At 40.4% G+C, this 16,505-nt stretch overlaps 1 protein-coding gene across 1 annotated transcript; it reads left to right on the plus strand.

The window, feature by feature from the left end:
* Positions 1-198: 198 nt before the first annotated feature.
* nsmaf (neutral sphingomyelinase (N-SMase) activation associated factor) lies at positions 199-16,224 on the plus strand. Its single transcript, XM_046063954.1, has 31 exons — positions 199-345; positions 3,453-3,539; positions 5,108-5,186; positions 5,572-5,633; positions 5,902-5,938; positions 6,138-6,188; positions 6,597-6,668; positions 6,886-6,933; positions 7,094-7,146; positions 7,346-7,475; positions 7,597-7,668; positions 7,796-7,904; positions 8,154-8,330; positions 8,511-8,590; positions 8,763-8,853; positions 9,344-9,407; positions 10,585-10,636; positions 11,010-11,130; positions 11,319-11,450; positions 11,531-11,573; positions 11,682-11,848; positions 12,091-12,202; positions 12,620-12,678; positions 12,985-13,052; positions 13,132-13,199; positions 13,277-13,400; positions 13,518-13,601; positions 13,977-14,127; positions 14,481-14,583; positions 15,054-15,163; positions 15,591-16,224. The coding sequence occupies exons 1-31, from the start codon at positions 308-310 to the stop codon at positions 15,683-15,685; spliced, it is 2,739 nt and encodes a 912-aa protein (XP_045919910.1). The 5' UTR covers positions 199-307; the 3' UTR covers positions 15,686-16,224.
* Positions 16,225-16,505: the final 281 nt, after the last annotated feature.

The raw sequence follows: 16,505 nt of genomic DNA on the forward strand, positions 1-16,505 counted from the left end.
AATATAGTCACCAATAAAAATTAATTTGCCATAACAAAAAAAATTTAAACTGTGTAAAAAATTCATAATGCAAAATAAATAGAAACGCTATCGTCTTATTTTGTTTTTGATGAAATAAGGGTACCTCAGCCTCGGATACACTGTGTTACGTAGTTATGGTATCCCAAAATCGAGTCAGAGTGAAGCCTCTCTCTTTTCTTTGGCTCGGGGATCATTTGTCTGAGGGTCGGTCACGTGCCGTCCAGCAAGTTTCCGTGTTGACAGAAGCAGCTCGGTGTTCAGTTTCTAAAGAGGATGGTGTGCAGTCATGGCTTTTTTAAAGACGCAAGAGCGAACTAAAGAAAGGTTTGTGCTGCTTCTCCTGCTGTTAGCTTAACATTGTTTCAGACGGTGGGCTCATTGTGTGGGTCTAGCTCTGCCGTGACGTGAGCAGCGGTGTGTTTTTCTCCTCTGTGGATGAATCCCATTATAACGTTACGGCTGGGCCACTCTGCTAATGAGACCTTCGCTGTCAGCTGTGTGATGCACTCTTGTTATTGGAGGCATAATGAGTTGCCTCGGCGAGGAGCCGGAGTTCAGTCTACAGTAGAATATGACACTGTGTGCTATTGATAGTGCAGTGTTAATGCAGGATGTTATCCGTCGTTTAATCTATTTGAAGAACAACACACACAACCGGTTTTAAATCCTGGTATGCCTTTTTAATAACCTTAAAACAATTACTCAAACTTCTTCCTGGCCTGACAGGAGCACCAGTATTCATCTACATCTGACATGAGTAATTTATCTCTACAGAACTATAACAAGAACAAATGGAAAAGTAGGATCCTATTGAATTATATATGTTCCAAAACCACGAGCTCCATCTCTTAAAAACTTTTAAATTACTTTCTGCGTGGCTCAGGGGGTCTGCTTTGACCAGGTCAGTGTATTTGGGTGCATTTCAAAATAATCAGTCTCTTGGATGTTTGAGCTTCACTCTATTCATTCACAGAACGATGTGCGGTTTGTTTTCACATCCATCTGCCGAAGCGGGACAGTTAGTCTGTGCTCACCTCAAATCTCCGTTTAACACCTGGATGTACCTGCATGATTTTGTGACGTCACAGCGTTTGGAAGCTGAATGGTCCAATAGGCAACTTACCCAAGTGAAGTGTAGAAGCTTGAAGCTGCACATTCACGGAGAATGAGCTGTTCAGTGATGTAGGAGACACATTTTGTGTCCTGCAGTTAAACTTTTAAAAATGGAAAAAGGCATATTCATAGACTCTGAATTTCTCAGTGAGGGAGAAGGGGAGTGTGTGTTTTTAAGGCTTTTGAACAAGGGTAACTGAAGTTTTTTTTTTTGTGGAGAAAAACATGAATGAACTCCATAGTGACTAGATTTGATGAAAAGATTTTGAAAAATTTACAATCTTTTGATCAACTCTGCCGCTATGTATTAAATTATTCTCTAAACATATCAGAAGTTAGCTTGCCTTCATTGTATGAAGTGCCTATAATGCTATTCTTTAAAAGTTTAGGCTGTAAACTGCAAAGTACGGTTCTGTAAAGGAAGGAAGTGAGCATGTCATACACTTAAAACCACATTACTATTAAGCAGTAATGTGGTTCTAAAGCAGTACCACTGGTAAGCAGAAATATTTCACACTGAAGAAAGCTGCAGAGTCGCCAGAACTGGTAATCCCAAAATTACTCAAAATTTGTTAGAGGTTGTCGGTATTGTACAGCTTCGGGTGGTGATTGCGCATAGATAAGATGCTTGCTTTTGGTGTGGGAGACCTGGGTTCGATTCCCACTGTGACCCATCCACCATTGTGTCCCTGAGCAAGACACTTAACCCCTCGTTGCTGCAGACCTCTGACATGTATAGTCTGCAGACCTCTATACAGACCTCTGACATGTATAGCAATTGTAAGTCGCTTTGGATAAAAGTGTCAGCTAAATGAGTAAATGTATATCAGGTTTTGTGACATTAATAATTTTGCTGCTGACTTAGTTTCCATTTCACCATATTAATACGTGTGTAGGTCTGACAAAACATACCCTATGTATAGCTTTATGTAGCATGATAATATCAACAGATTTTCTCCATATTTGTTGTATGGCATAAGTATACTGTATTTACCCTAATGAAATCCAGTAAGCAATAGAAAAACTCAGTGTTGTACTTTATTTACCTCGGGGTTGGATTTGATGGGAAGAGGCCGCTGTTTGTCCAGTGTAAACAACACAAACATTTTAGGATTTCTAGAAATAATTGTGGATGGTGTAATGGGTCAAAGGCTGAAGGAAAAATCACTTCCAATAGGGATGAGCAGGAAGGACATGAACCAGACAGGTGAATGTAGCTCTAACTATCAAAGCAGGAGAGATCCCCTGCATGGTTTACAGTAATTACCTCCACAATTATACAATGATGACATTGGTTAGTAAAAATACTACATGTACTGTAGCATCTCAGGGGAATTTCCCAACATTTTGGGAAGTAATCTTTTTTTTCTTGGACTGGATACGATAAGATTGCCATGCATGTATCTAAGTTTGAGGGATACCGTGTGTCTAGGATGTGTTGGCCTGCCTTAGCCTGGAAGTAGGGGAAACTGCCTACCTCCATGAAAAATGGGGAAAAAATATGACTTTCCAATTGCTCCTAATAATGGTCTCAAAATAATGCTTTAAAAGTGCGACATTGTTTGCAAGTTGGATTATGATTTGTACATTTATGCAGTCACTTTGTCTAAGACAACGTTTGGATGGTAAACAGCCTGTGAGCAAACGTGAAGATCCAGTACAGGCGACACATTAGATTCACACTGAACAGAGCTATTTACATTTAAAGGCAGGTTCCGTATGTTTTTTGGCTACTCACATTTTTGCTTAATTCACATGCATAATTGAATAGTTTGTCTAAATGAATAATAATTTTCAGTTTGTGCGTATTTCAACTGATCATTAATGAAAATAAAGGTCAGTTTTCCCACTATATCAAGATTTCTGATGTAAACAAACCTTTGACCGCATCTCAATTATTAGGAGAACTCCACCGATTTAAAATTGCACTCCTAGAATATTGTTGGACTCATGATAGATAGTTTGAATACTTGCGATGGACAGTTTAAAAACAATATCAATCAACGACGAAGCAAAACCTGAAATATTGCTTTTTTAGATTTTATTTATTTATCCTTCCTACATGAACCATAATGCAACTCAAGCGAGTGACATCCCTCGGGTGACATCACCTGAGGCAATTAATCAGACTTTACGCAGCTCTCTCTTCAGCCTCAAAAGGCTTCATACAATTTTTTTCTCACGTACAGTAGTAATCCCCAAGACCTGTAAACTGACTTTGGTGTGTTTATGTGTAAAACTGGTGCAGTTCCCCTTTAATTACTTAGATTTAGTTCTGTCATGTCATCTCACACTCCCCTATTCCTGTTTTTCTCCAGATTTTCCCTCTTGCTTCTGGATTTGGAGGAATATTATTTTGAACAGCACACTGCGTACCACGAGACAACCAGCTCAAAGAAGGAGAGGTAATTTAGATCATTAACAGTCCTTCATTTGTAGCTACTAACATCAGTCAATTCATTATAACATCAGAGTGCTTCTTTTTGTTTCGACCTTCATGTCATAATATGTGATGATCCTGATCACCGTAGTCTGACCTTGCCCAAAACCCAGTGGTGTGTAAAAACCAAAATAAGTTGTAAACTCATAGATACGCTTGCAACACTTTTATTGTCCTTAGCAGCCGTTTGCAGGTACAAAGGCTTTAAAGCCTGCAGCCGTTGTGTTAGCCTGTAAGAAGCAGCTGTTTAAACATCATCTTATCCTGTTACAGAGGCCTGAACAAACTAAAAGAAGTCCCGACCCTCTCAAAACAAGATTATTCAGACAATTTAGTTTTATTTTCATATCAAAGCGGGAGAGCAATATGTGTCTAACAAGGAGAAGGGAAAGACCAGCTTTTTAAGTGTGTTTTCACACCAACACGTGATATGAACTTTACAGTGATGGTGTAAAATACAGCGTCTGACTGGTAGAGTTTGGCAGAATTATACTAATGACACAAAATTAAGAAGCAGAAGGCTTTGGCTGTTTGATACGATGTCAGATTGTCTGAGAAATCTTCTGGATTGTTTTACACAACTTTTAATAAACTAGCATGTAATTAGAGCTGCAATGATTAGTCGATTGAAAGAAAATGAATTAATTGTCAACTACTTTAATAATTGATTAATTGTTTTGTCATTTTTTTTATGATTACATTTGCTGGTATCATCTTCCTAAATGTAAGGATTTGCTGCTATTCTTTGTCATTTATGATCGTAAATGAAGAGTCTTTGGTTTTTGGACTGTTGGTTGGACAAAAGAAGGAACGATTTTGATTATTTTGACTTTTATATTGCAAATGTAATAAGATTTGCGATATTGAAGGTAATGATAATTTTTGGCCGTTAATTGAAAGATCAGAGGTTCAATCCCCAATTCCGGCTACAAGTGTCCTTGGGCAAGATACTGAACCACGATTTGCCCCTGGTGGCTATTCCACCAGTGTATAAATGTGTGTGAATGGTGATTGCAACATAGTGTAAAAGAGCTTTGAGTGGTCGCAAAGACTAGAAAGGCGCTATACAAATACAGAGCATTTACATTACATGTAAAATGTTATTTTGACACATATTTAGCACCTCCTGCGATTTCGATAAGGTTTTGATTCATTTTTCAGCCTCAGCTTTTTTGAAGGCATCACTTTGGGCTCTGGAAAATTGGAGTGTTTTTAATAGACATTTTGTAGGCTAAATGATTAGTCGATTTAACTGTGAAAATAATCGGCGGATTCATCAATAATGAAAATAATCTATTGTTGCACTCCTTCTAATTAGCATATCTTTTTGCCAACCTTCCCACAATAACTAACTATATCTTTGTATTATACAGATTATATATTATCTGTTTACTTGTTGTGCAAAGAATTCATTCATGTATGAGGTTGTATATGTATTGTTCTTTATTGCAGTTTTAACAGTATCATGTGGTTATATTTATTTAAAGAGGCTAGTGGTCAACAGTGCTAACAAGCTAACTATTTTCCTTCCAGAAAAATCAGAGGGTCATTCAAGGTCTGTTCCAGATCTGTCATATTTGATCCAGAGGATTTTTCTGAGCCAATTTTAAAGGTGTGTTTTAATAATATTTTAGTGCATTATAGCATCTTTTAACTCATGCTACCAGATAACAAACAGGAAATGAGGTATTAAAATAATGAAGCTGCCATGAATTGGACATATATATGTATAAAAACGTTTACATATGAATCATGAAGTAAAATTATCTTTGAAAACTGAAGATACAAGAACTAACAGTATAAATGCAGTTTGAGACAAATGAAAAAAACATACTGACATTAAACCTCTACTCATATTAAAGCCTGTAGTGTTAATGTGGTACTGTGTTTTACATGTCTTGCATGGATGTTTTCTTGTACACTCCCATGTTTTACACTAGAAGTTGTAACCAGGTCTTTGTAAATCAAGCTGCACAATTACTTCCTTGTTTTTCCAGATTCCTCTTCGAGACTGTAAGAAGATTGAGTTTGTGGAGAAAGAGAACAACCCTTTCAATGAGTGAGTACGGCTTCATTTCTAGTATTGCATGTTCATGAGACACTGCTGTTGTTTTAGTTTGTCATACTGGTTTTGTAACTTTGAAATGGCATGCACAACTATATTTGCAAACCAACAGCTACAAATTATAGAGCATACTGTATTTTAGTGTTTAGTGTTTCATTTTGGATTGAGTTTTGGTTAGAACTTCCCCTTTAAATCTTTCTAAGGAAAGGCCTACAGTGATTTTTGGGGGGTATTTTTTAACTTTATGTGTTTCCCCTCAAAGGCATAGGCCATCTGCCATCTCTATTTCCTGTGTGCAGGTGAGTTACCATTCAAATGCCGATATAATTAGTTTTGACACATTAATTTTCTAAGATGCATCAGTCCTCGTGGCTTGTTTGATCCTCACTTGTCTTTGACTGTCCATATGTATAATCTTTAATTATTTCAGCAATGTATTATTTGTCATGACGGGCTGTCAAAGTCAATGCACACATTTCATTTTCACTTTGATTTCAGGTTATTTACATCAAAGAAAGCAATGTCATAGCACCTTACAGAAATGAAAGGGTGAGTCAGCTGAAACGCAACAGCTAGGAGCTGTTTGCATAGACTTTACTCTTTATGTGTTTGTTTGTACTTTTATAAATCTGTGAGTGGTCATCCTGAAGTCGTCTGTGCATGTGTCATGTTATAGTTCGTTTTGAATTTGTTCTGCTTGAAAACGTGGAGGGCAAATCTCCTGCTGAGTTTATATATAATAAGTGAAATATAGTCAGTCATGTTTGGCTACAAGGCCAAGTCCTGTCGTCTCAAACTGAAACAGCAACATTTTAGCTTTTATGTAACTATGTCAACATTAAGCTCTCTAATGATTTGGTTGAATGAGTGCAGAAGAGAAGGCCGTGCAGAGAACTCAGAAAAGATTTGCTCACTTATTTAAATGAAACAGTTAAACTTGTCTCCTCACGTTGGCAGGGAGCAAAGAAAATGAACTTTCAGTTGGAAGTTTGGAGTAAAACAGAAGATGTCGTTCAAACATTACTCCAGGTACGTAGCTACTCCGAAACACTCGTTGCTCCAGGATTGGGAGGTACATTTAGATACCCCATATACATCAGACTCATGGGAACTTGTGTTTGTTTTAATGAACTCAGCTGTCAGATTGGCCCTTTCTTAACTCCAGAAAATCAGAAATTTCCTGCTTTTGTTTAACCGCTATGGTGTGTGTGAGTGTTGTTCTGTTCACGTTGACTTAATTGTGCAGCTCCACAGGGCATCTTGTCTGGAAAAACTTGGAGACCAGACTGCAATGGTGAGTCAGTCACTATTGAAGTTCAAGCACACTGTCTCTAAAGCCCGAGAGATGATGAAATGATCAAAAAGCAAAGCGTGAATGACCCATTCTGCTTCCTGTATTTTATTCCACACAGTCTGCTATAATCAAACCTAAGTTTCTTCTTGTGTATTTGTAGATTGCAGCCAATTTACAGTCACGACTGGCGAGGTCATCTTTTGACAAAAACTGGTATGTTGATGTCACACAGAAGGGCATTTGTTTTTTTACTTGTCGCGTTTCAGTATCTGTTTTTTAGTTGTCATTGGATTTGTGTTTACTTTCTGCATTTGAATGAAATGTAATGATTAAATCTTTTAGCGTTGTAGTATAAGCTATTCGTGTTGGAGCATGAAGCTGGATAAGATAATGATGGGAATGTGCTGTGAAGCTTTCACAGTGTAACCGAGAATCCTTACATGGAGTGTGCGGTGGAGATGGTCCTGCCTCTGGTGTGCAATCCAGGCCACGTCTGCATAACCGATGAAAGCCTCTACTTCCAGCCTCTCAACGGATATCCGGTGAGCTGCCAGATCTGAGCGGACATGCTGAGGTGGTTGGTTAGCAACACCTCACATCGCTGCAAATGAATTTCCTGGGCTATGGTCATTTTATAGTTTTTTATGTGTCTTGTCATTTCAGGAACAGGTGATTAAAATCAAACTCCACAGTGTCAGGAGAATCTACAAAAGGCGGCATGGACTTAGACCACTGGTGAGTACAGCTAGCAAGAGTGGGTATATAACAACACATTACATTATGTTACATTAACTGCCACAGCAGTTCACTGTAGAAGCATCGTAATTACATGTGTTTGTGTGCATGCCTCTCCCTCACTCAGGGTCTGGAGGTGTTCTGTACTGAGAATGATTTCTGCTCTGACATCTACCTGAAGTTTTACAACACGGCTGACAGAGACGAAATCTATTACTACATCGCCACTTTCCTGGGTGAGAACACTCAAAGCAGACTTGCAATATTAAAGAGTGTTGGAGTGATGCAGTCTTTCATTTCAACTCTACTGGCCTTCAAAAGGTCAATAAAAACTCTCAGTGCAAGTAAAAGACTATGTAAGCAGGCTTTCAGAGGAGCGATGAAATGACAATACATAGTGTCAGCTGTCTGCATTGATCCAAAATATTGGCCCTCGCCTTTAGAAACCAATATTGGACCCTGCTGTTTTTCTTTATCTTGCTCAGAGAACCACATGACGGAGCACACAGCGGAGAGCTACATGCTGCAGTGGCAGCGCGGCCATCTGAGCAACTACCAGTATCTTCTTCACCTCAACAACCTGGCTGACCGCAGCTGCAATGACCTCTCCCAGTACCCCGTCTTCCCCTGGGTCCTCGCTGAGTACACCAGCACGCAGTTGGGTGGGTCAACACGCGAGATGCACAGATTCATTCAGCTGCCGGTGTCTGGCAGCACCTCTTGTGTGACTTCTAGTTAAAAATGTAGCGAGTGGAGCAGTAAAGGTTTGATTCTCACTGTGATCACCCATATCTAACACGCATCTGTAGTTCATTGTCCAGACTTCCCCTTCTGTTTCCCAGATATGACAAATGCTGCCACATTCAGAGACCTGAGCAAGCCTGTGGGAGCCCTGAACAAAGAGCGACTAGACAGACTGCTGGTGAGACTCTGCTGCTTCTGTTAAACCACAAGGAACAAATAGTACTGATTAAGTTTTGTTTTAGATGGAAGCCACTGACTCCATCTATGGATTTTATTATTTAAAATATTGTTGTTGTTGTTCTGTGAGTAACTCAACTCAGAAGGTCCTCAGTAACCTCTCATGTTTGCAGGCTCGCTACAGAGGCATGCCTGAACCTCCCTTCATGTACGGCAGCCACTACTCCTCTCCAGGCTACGTCCTTTTTTACCTGGTCAGAGTCGGTACGTCGCAAGCACACAGCACACATGTATGGACCACTGCTCAACCAGACTGTAAAAATACACTCAGTTTATTTAAAGGCAGGTCTGATACAAACATGTGAAATGCCAATTCCTCTTGGTACATCCAAAACTTGACAGAAACAATTATTAATGAACAAAAACAAGTATAAGTGTAAGATACCATGTTAAAATACCAACAATTCATCTTGCAGCCACAGTGTCAAGCTCAGTATGTCTGACATAGTTTTGGCCTGAAGACCAAAACCAGAAGAGACAAATAAAAATAAAAAATCATTTTGTGATGATCTGTGATGCATATTTCACAACAGCTGTCAACATGTTACACTACAGCAATCTAGAAACTGTTTCCAGAAACAGGAGGTTTGGCTGTTTATATTGGCAGATGTATTATGTAGCTCCTGTCTTTCCGTTCCGAAGAACAAATCTGAGTGTAATATTTAGTTAATGCTTACTGTCTTCTTCCCTGCAGCTCCAGAGCACATGCTGTGTCTCCAGAACGGCCGCTATGACCATGCAGATCGCATGTTTAATAGGTACATTAATTCTGCTTCAAATTTGATCAACCACGAATAGTTTGTTTTTGACACAGTTTATGAATATTTTGGACAAAAAAAAGAGACAATATTAAGGCTGCAAGCGGTGTTGGGCGGGCCCTCGCATGTGTAGTGTGATCACACCCTGACGCAGCTCTGCCGGTTAAGCTCTAAATTGTCACGCGCTTTGAACGCTGCACGGAGGACTTAAACGTCACTTTCTGTGTCCTTCCATGTTGCGTTAAGAGCACCCGATATCTATACTTTAGGTCTCACCACGTCAACTATGGAACACATTGTGAAAATTGATTTCAATTGCACGATGAGCGTCAGACAGAGCTTACTTCCTGTTGCCAGTAGGTGGCGCTACGAGTATAACTGAATATTGGCATGTAGATGGGTTCGGGGCGGGACCATTAACAAACATGTGAAGGTTGGTTCAGATGTGAGCATGTATACTGAAGTTATTACAACTTTCTGTTTGATGGGGAATGATCGATTTTCGATGACACGCAACGGGCAAACTGGTTGACTCGTAATAACAGTTTGTACAACTTTTAATCGCCAATGGGTTTAGACTGCACAGCGAAAATCTGAAGTTGATCGGACTAAAAGTACAAAGTGTGTAAATCGATGACCATTGAATCTGTTGGGTTTAGGCAATGGCTCCAAGAGGCTTTTTTGTATGTCTAGAAATGATGCACGTACCACCGAAATTTGTTTCACACTGGGTGATGATTCAGCTCTGTGGTGTGGACAGCGCTGCTGTGTAGGGGGCGCTAGCGAGCCATTTTTACACACCCATCCACAAAACCCATATAATATGAAAATTTTCGACCCTGCCTGATGTGTGTGCAAAGTTTGGTGAGTTTTCAGGCATGTGTAGGCCTCCAAAATTGAGGTTACTTTGCGAAAGAAAGAAAGAAAGAAAGAAAGAAAGAAAGAAAGAAAGAAAGAAAGAAAGAAAAATAATTCCTTCAGTTCCAGTAGGGACCTCACATGTTTCATGCTCGGGCCCTAACAAGAAAGAAAGTGCTAAATTTTATAAGTAATCTCTGAATTCTGTATTCCCTAAATTACTTAAATTAATTAATTAAATGTAGTATTTTGAGCTTTAAGATTTTAAAAGTATGATTTTGCCCATTGGTATATACTGACCTCTGTTAATTTCTTACAGCATAGCTGAAACATGGAAAAACTGCCTGGAGGGGGCGACTGACTTCAAAGAGGTAAAATATGAATCTACTGTATATTATATTAGTAAGACACTAAAGGCCATATTCACATATTTTCAGTATAGCTAAATCAGAGTCCTGTTCATCAGACTGTTTGTGCATGTCATAGCTATACCTATTCTCATCCTTCTTCTTTTAATAGTTATGTGTGGGCACAGCTGTGAAAATAAATATTGTGTCCAATTCACAAGCTGCTGATGACCGAGCGTTTGGCCTCTTAAAGTGGCTACTGTTTTACTTATTGGCAAATAAGTCAGACAGTGAAGAATGCATCTCCCTGGTATCTTGACATGGTGTCTGGAAGAGAATATGTTTCACGACACGTTGTCTTGCCTTGTGTGTACTGGATGTCTCTCCCATAATGCAGCTGATTCCAGAGTTTTATGGGAGCGACCCCAGCTTTCTGGAAAACAAACAGAGCCTTGATTTGGGCAGAAGGCAAAATGGGAGCTCAGTCGGTGACGTCATTCTCCCAGCGTGGGCCTCAGGTAACTTCCTGTCAACCATGTGATCACGGCATGCATGTAAACCCTGTTGGAGCCTGGAGCTCTTTGAACCTCCCTCACCCCCACACCAACACCCAGCTGGCAACAGGACATCATTCTGTTGTTACTGTGCTGTTTAGTAATACTGCTATTGCTGTCCACTGTCTCCTGTTTGTTTGTCATGACTCCAGATACCAGCGACTTTCTTCAAAAGCACAGGGCAGCCCTGGAGAGTCAGTATGTGTCAGAGCACCTTCATGAGTGGATTGATTTGGTGTTTGGCTTTAAGCAGAGAGGCAGTGAAGCTGTCGCAGCCCACAATGGTAAATTGACCGGCATCTGTTTTCAACGTCAAACCCAACACAAGTGGACAAAGACTAATATTAATCTCACCGTCTTTCAGTGTTTCACCCCCTGACATATGAAGGTGGCATCGACTGCGATAGGTATAAAAAATAAATAAATAAATAAAGAAAGTATAAATAACGAACAGATGATTATTTAAGATATTTAGCATTAACATTGTGTAACTAACATTCCGTTTCTGTGGGAAGCATTGAGGACCCCGATGAGAGAATCGCCATGCTGACACAGATCCTGGAGTTCGGCCAGACGCCCAAACAGCTGTTCACCACCCCGCACCCTCAGAGGATCACACCGAGGTTCCACAACATAACTCGAAGCCCCAGCATCAACTCAACAGTCAGTGAACTGTCTCCAGGTAGAAACACACACATAAACACCTCCCATTGGTGGTCTTTTTCATGTTTTTTCAACTGACCCTAGATTATCTCTTTACCAATACAAAAATAAGAAATAATGTAATAATCTGCTCATAACATCAGATGCATTTTATTTCCAGTTTTTAATTGCACAGTAGTTGATTGACATTAGCAGCGTCCACCACCATCTTCCATCACCTCCATATGTGCCTACTGCAGTTGTCCCTGTGTTGTTTTGCAGCATCTCAGAGCGAAGACTCGTCCTTCGAAGACCTGACTGAGGAGAGCAGGAAGTTGGCCTGGGCAAACATGGGAAATCTGAAACTCATCTCCAGCCAGAAGATCCATAAAGAGTAAGTCAGTATGCATTCAGTGGGCTACAGTAACGACAAAGTACAAATATAATTGCATTGCAAGTCCAAACTCGGCGTAAGCTGAAATGAAAGCTCTGGCTCAAATATGAGGAAGTGCATGCTAATCTAGAGCCAGGCAGCTACAGCGGCTTCACGCTCTCACTAAGAGTTTTGAAAAACGTGATTTATTAAAATGTATTGTTAGGACACAGGGGAAGCTGAGGAGTTTAGAACAATATTTTTTCTCACATTTCTAAACTTTGCACTTATCAAGCATTTCGAGCTCCCTGTAACTGTGATTCTGCTGTAGTGCGACCGCCACGCGAACCTAACAGCACCGTCCCTTCCACATTTCATTTCTATATTTACGCAAGTGCTGTGTTTTTGACTAACTGGGTCTTTGTGCTGGACGCGCAGGGCTGTGACGGGCATCGCTGTGACTCGAGATGGAGCAGCTATTTTCTCCACATCCCAAGGTCTGGAAAATATCTTTCCATCTCAAATCTTCCCAACAAGCAGCAAAATCTATCACAGCTGTGTGTTGAGCCTCTTTATAGTCAGGCCTCTTTCATAATGCATTATTTTTAATGACAGTGTGAGGTGATTTTTATATTTGCTCAGCGGTGTGGCAACCACGGCCTCTAGTGGCCCTCTGGGGTTCCTCTGTAACCATTATAGTACGCCAGTGAAACAGTTGAAGTGCTCGCCCAGAGCACAGCGCTAAAAGTGAGAATTTGAGTTGTACTCTGCGTTAGTAAACCATATCTCACTCTTTATTCCAGACTCAACACTTAAAATGTTTTCCAAAGAGTTGAAGGACTTCCAGAGAAGCATGTCCTTCTCTAACATGGTATGCAGCTTTTTTACTTTCCACTCCAGCATCTCTTCAATCATTTGTAACTCTCTCTAAATAAGAAACTATTTTTCAGGCATTATCATCATGTTTGATGCTGGCAGATGGTAAAACGGTGGTGTGTTCTTCTTGGGACAACAATGTGTAAGTGTAGTCTGTATGGACATTTTCAAACAGATGTTCATGACTTCACGCTGACCTACGTGTTTCTTCTCCCTTAGTTATTTCTACTCCGTCCCATACGGTAGGCGGCAGGAGACGCTGATGGGTCACGATGATGCCGTCAGTGAAATGTGTTGGTTTGATGATCGGCTGTACACAGCGTCCTGGGATTCCACAGTCAAGGTAAAAACTCAAGTACTTTAACGAGGTGACGCTATTCTGTGATGTCCAAATTGAGGGTTCTGTGAATATTGTCAGATTGAGAGGCGAGAGCTGCAGCTGATGATGATTATTTCACAGGTGTGGCGCTGCGAGTCTGATAGCTCGTCCAGCCACAAGAGATCACAGTTTGAGTTACTGGCTGAGTTGGAACATGATGCGGGGGTGAGTGAGGAAACCAACTGTGTGTTACCCGTGTGAGCCGTTTAAGGTCTCATCACCAGCTTATGAAATCTGTGTATTTAAAGCGTGTACAGAAATGGGAAATTTGAGGAGGAGTCAGTTCAGGCCCACATGTTAAAAAATAAAAATATCTTATTCTCAGGGTGGAAAAAGTGTAGTTTGTGTTGTTGATAAGAGCATGTTTGTGTATGTATGTTTTAATGTTGTCTATGTATGGAATATGTCGTGCACATTTTCAACAAGTAAACTGTATTTAAACATGTTTGTCAAACACTGAAAAGTAGTAGTAGCAGCACCGCTGAATCTGAAACTTGTTTTCCCTCTGTAATGTGACCTCTCTGACACACCTGCGTACAGGTGAACACCATTGGTCTGAATCCAGCGGGGACCCTGCTGGTGTCTGGTTGTAAAGATGGGACTGTCACCATCTGGGACACCAGCAGCTACGGAACACTGCAGCAAGTCCACTGCCACACTGGAACCATCCACCACATGGCCTTTAGTCCGGGTATGTGTCCAACATGCCAGCCAATCAGTGCTACCTGTACTGGTTGGTGCAAAGTTCTAACTTTTACACACTGCAGAGAATCCAAACTCCAAATGTCACTGTGGTAGGTCATACATGTGATCCACTGTACACTATCTGCCCCCCCCCCCCAAAAATAGAGTGCTGTGAATGCCAACATTACAGAAGGAGGCATTTTCTGTCAGTGCTGCTTGCTCCATTATACCTCATACACTATTTTGTCCTGCTTTTAAAGTGGCTCTGATATATGTCATATCCAGCCAACAACTGACCGTAAACCCTCGAGTTAACTACAAACCATGCGAACGCTGACTTTGCTTTTTTTGCTTCCTCAGATAGCAGACACATTCTCAGTGTCGGTGCCGACTCCTGCATGAAGGTCATTGACGTCCAGACGGGAATGGTGATCTCATCTGTGAAATCTGCGGAGGAGCAGAGGTAAGATCGCACCATCTGCAGAACTGGAGGGGTCGATTACAGCTTTACCCGAAGCAAGACGTCACAGCGTTTGAAGCTCTGTAGAAAGTCATATAAGTGACAATCTTTGGTTTAAATCTTATTTAAATACTTTTTAAAGTAGTTTCTTCTATTTTCTCCCTATACAGTACATATACAGGGTTAGTACTTTAGCATTTAGGTAAAATAGTCTCTAAACTGACCAAATATATAAATATACAAGTACCTTGTTTATAAGAAATGCACAAATCTCCTTTGTCCTCTATATGCTGGTAAGTTGAATTGGCTTTCTGTAGAGCAGTTGGTAGATTCCTATTCCACAAGCTTTTAATTTGGCTTGTGTTTGAGCTCAAAGAATTTGGCTGTTAACATCTATCGGGCTAGTGAAAAGAAAAGTTGATTCACAGTCTCTGACAGCAAGTCAAACAGATTTCCGGTCTGTGTGTGTTCAGGTGTTTCTGCTGGGACGGGAACTCAGTGCTGTGTGGGGGAGAGTCTGGGGAGCTCCTGCTGTGGGACCTGCTCAGCAACACAGTCACCAAGAGGATCCCTGCACACTCAAGTACAGCTCACATCTTCCCACATTCAGCAGTTCACCTGGGTGAAAGTCTGCATGAATGTTTCGTTTGTTTCTTATTTCGAGTAACATTACAGCTTTCTAAAGTGAGGCTTTATCAGTGTAGCTTTGTACTAATTCATCTGGGTACTAATACTATAGATCATTGCAATTGCAATATGAGAGTGTAGAAGCTTAGATGTTGTTTTTTTCTTACTTTATTTGAACAAAAAGACACAGATTTGCCTGTTGGAAATGGGTACATTTCAAAATATCACTGTCCGGGTCAGAAAAGCAAAGTTTGTGTGGAATAATAGTTTCTATACTTTTGAGGCATAAGCAATTGGGTTAACATTTACTACCCAGGAACGAAAACAAAAGGGTACCACGGTGCTATTATTCCACGTCATATCTTCACGGTCTCTTTGCACAGGTGCCGTCACAGCCATGTGGATGAACGAGCTGTGCACCACAGTGATCACAGGCGGAGAGGACAGACAGATGATCTTCTGGAAGTCCCCAGGTTAAACAGCTGTTTCTGAACAATCCGTCTGCTGGGGAGATGAAGACTTCCAGTGTGATATACTGGCCAAGTATCCTGCAGACTACATCCCCCAGCTGTCTGACTTTGAACAGAGACTTATTAAACAGTTGAGAAGAGCTGAAAGTGTACTGTAACTGTACAGTATCACAGAGCAGTTGGAGGGGGACGATGACTCTCCCCCTCAACTGTTCTCAATCTAAACTAAAGGTCATATAATATCATGCGATCTCGCAGCTTTCTGCATATTGAGAGAAAATGTCCAATTGCAGTTTTGTGCATGAAAGGAGGAAACTAAAACAGTGTTCACACCTTATTTCTTATTTTCAACTTATTTTATGTTTGTGTGGATTTTTTCTCCGTGTATTATTTGTTATTCATCATGTTAAACTAAGCTTTTTATAATTAGCCATCATTTTGCTGTAGCTTTATGTGCATTTTATTCTGTGAAGTGGACTTAAAATGTCTGTGAAAAGCTTCAGGCTGCTCAGGTGTTATTACCAAATAACACAGATCTTTCCCACTCTGTCCTGTTTGTTTTGTTTGTGCCGCAGAGATTCTACAAACAGGTTGCAAGCAGCAAGAGAGAAAGTAATACTTGTCATTATGCAGACTGATGGATGCTTACTGCAAACAGTGGAGAGCCGTGAGATCAAGTGGCCAGAGAACTAAACTTTGTACTTTGCCTAGTGACTAATTATATTCACATAGCATTCATCCCCAAAAAATGGAACAGAAGACAAGAATTTAAAAAGAAGACCACAAACAAAGGAATAAACAAAAACAATAAGATGGAGATCAAATTAT

This window comes from Micropterus dolomieu, linkage group LG01 (genome assembly GCF_021292245.1).
Source record: "Micropterus dolomieu isolate WLL.071019.BEF.003 ecotype Adirondacks linkage group LG01, ASM2129224v1, whole genome shotgun sequence".
NCBI lineage: Eukaryota > Metazoa > Chordata > Actinopteri > Centrarchiformes > Centrarchidae > Micropterus > Micropterus dolomieu.

Bases quoted from the DNA above. Each gene is read 5' to 3' on its own strand.
- nsmaf (XM_046063954.1), top strand. From the start codon at position 308: ATGGCTTTTTTAAAGACGCAAGAGCGAACTAAAGAAAG. The intron at 5,634-5,901 runs GTGAGTACGGCT...TTCCCCTCAAAG, and splicing joins GAGAACAACCCTTTCAATGA to GCATAGGCCATCTGCCATCT. The intron at 6,189-6,596 runs GTGAGTCAGCTG...TCACGTTGGCAG, and splicing joins CACCTTACAGAAATGAAAGG to GGAGCAAAGAAAATGAACTT.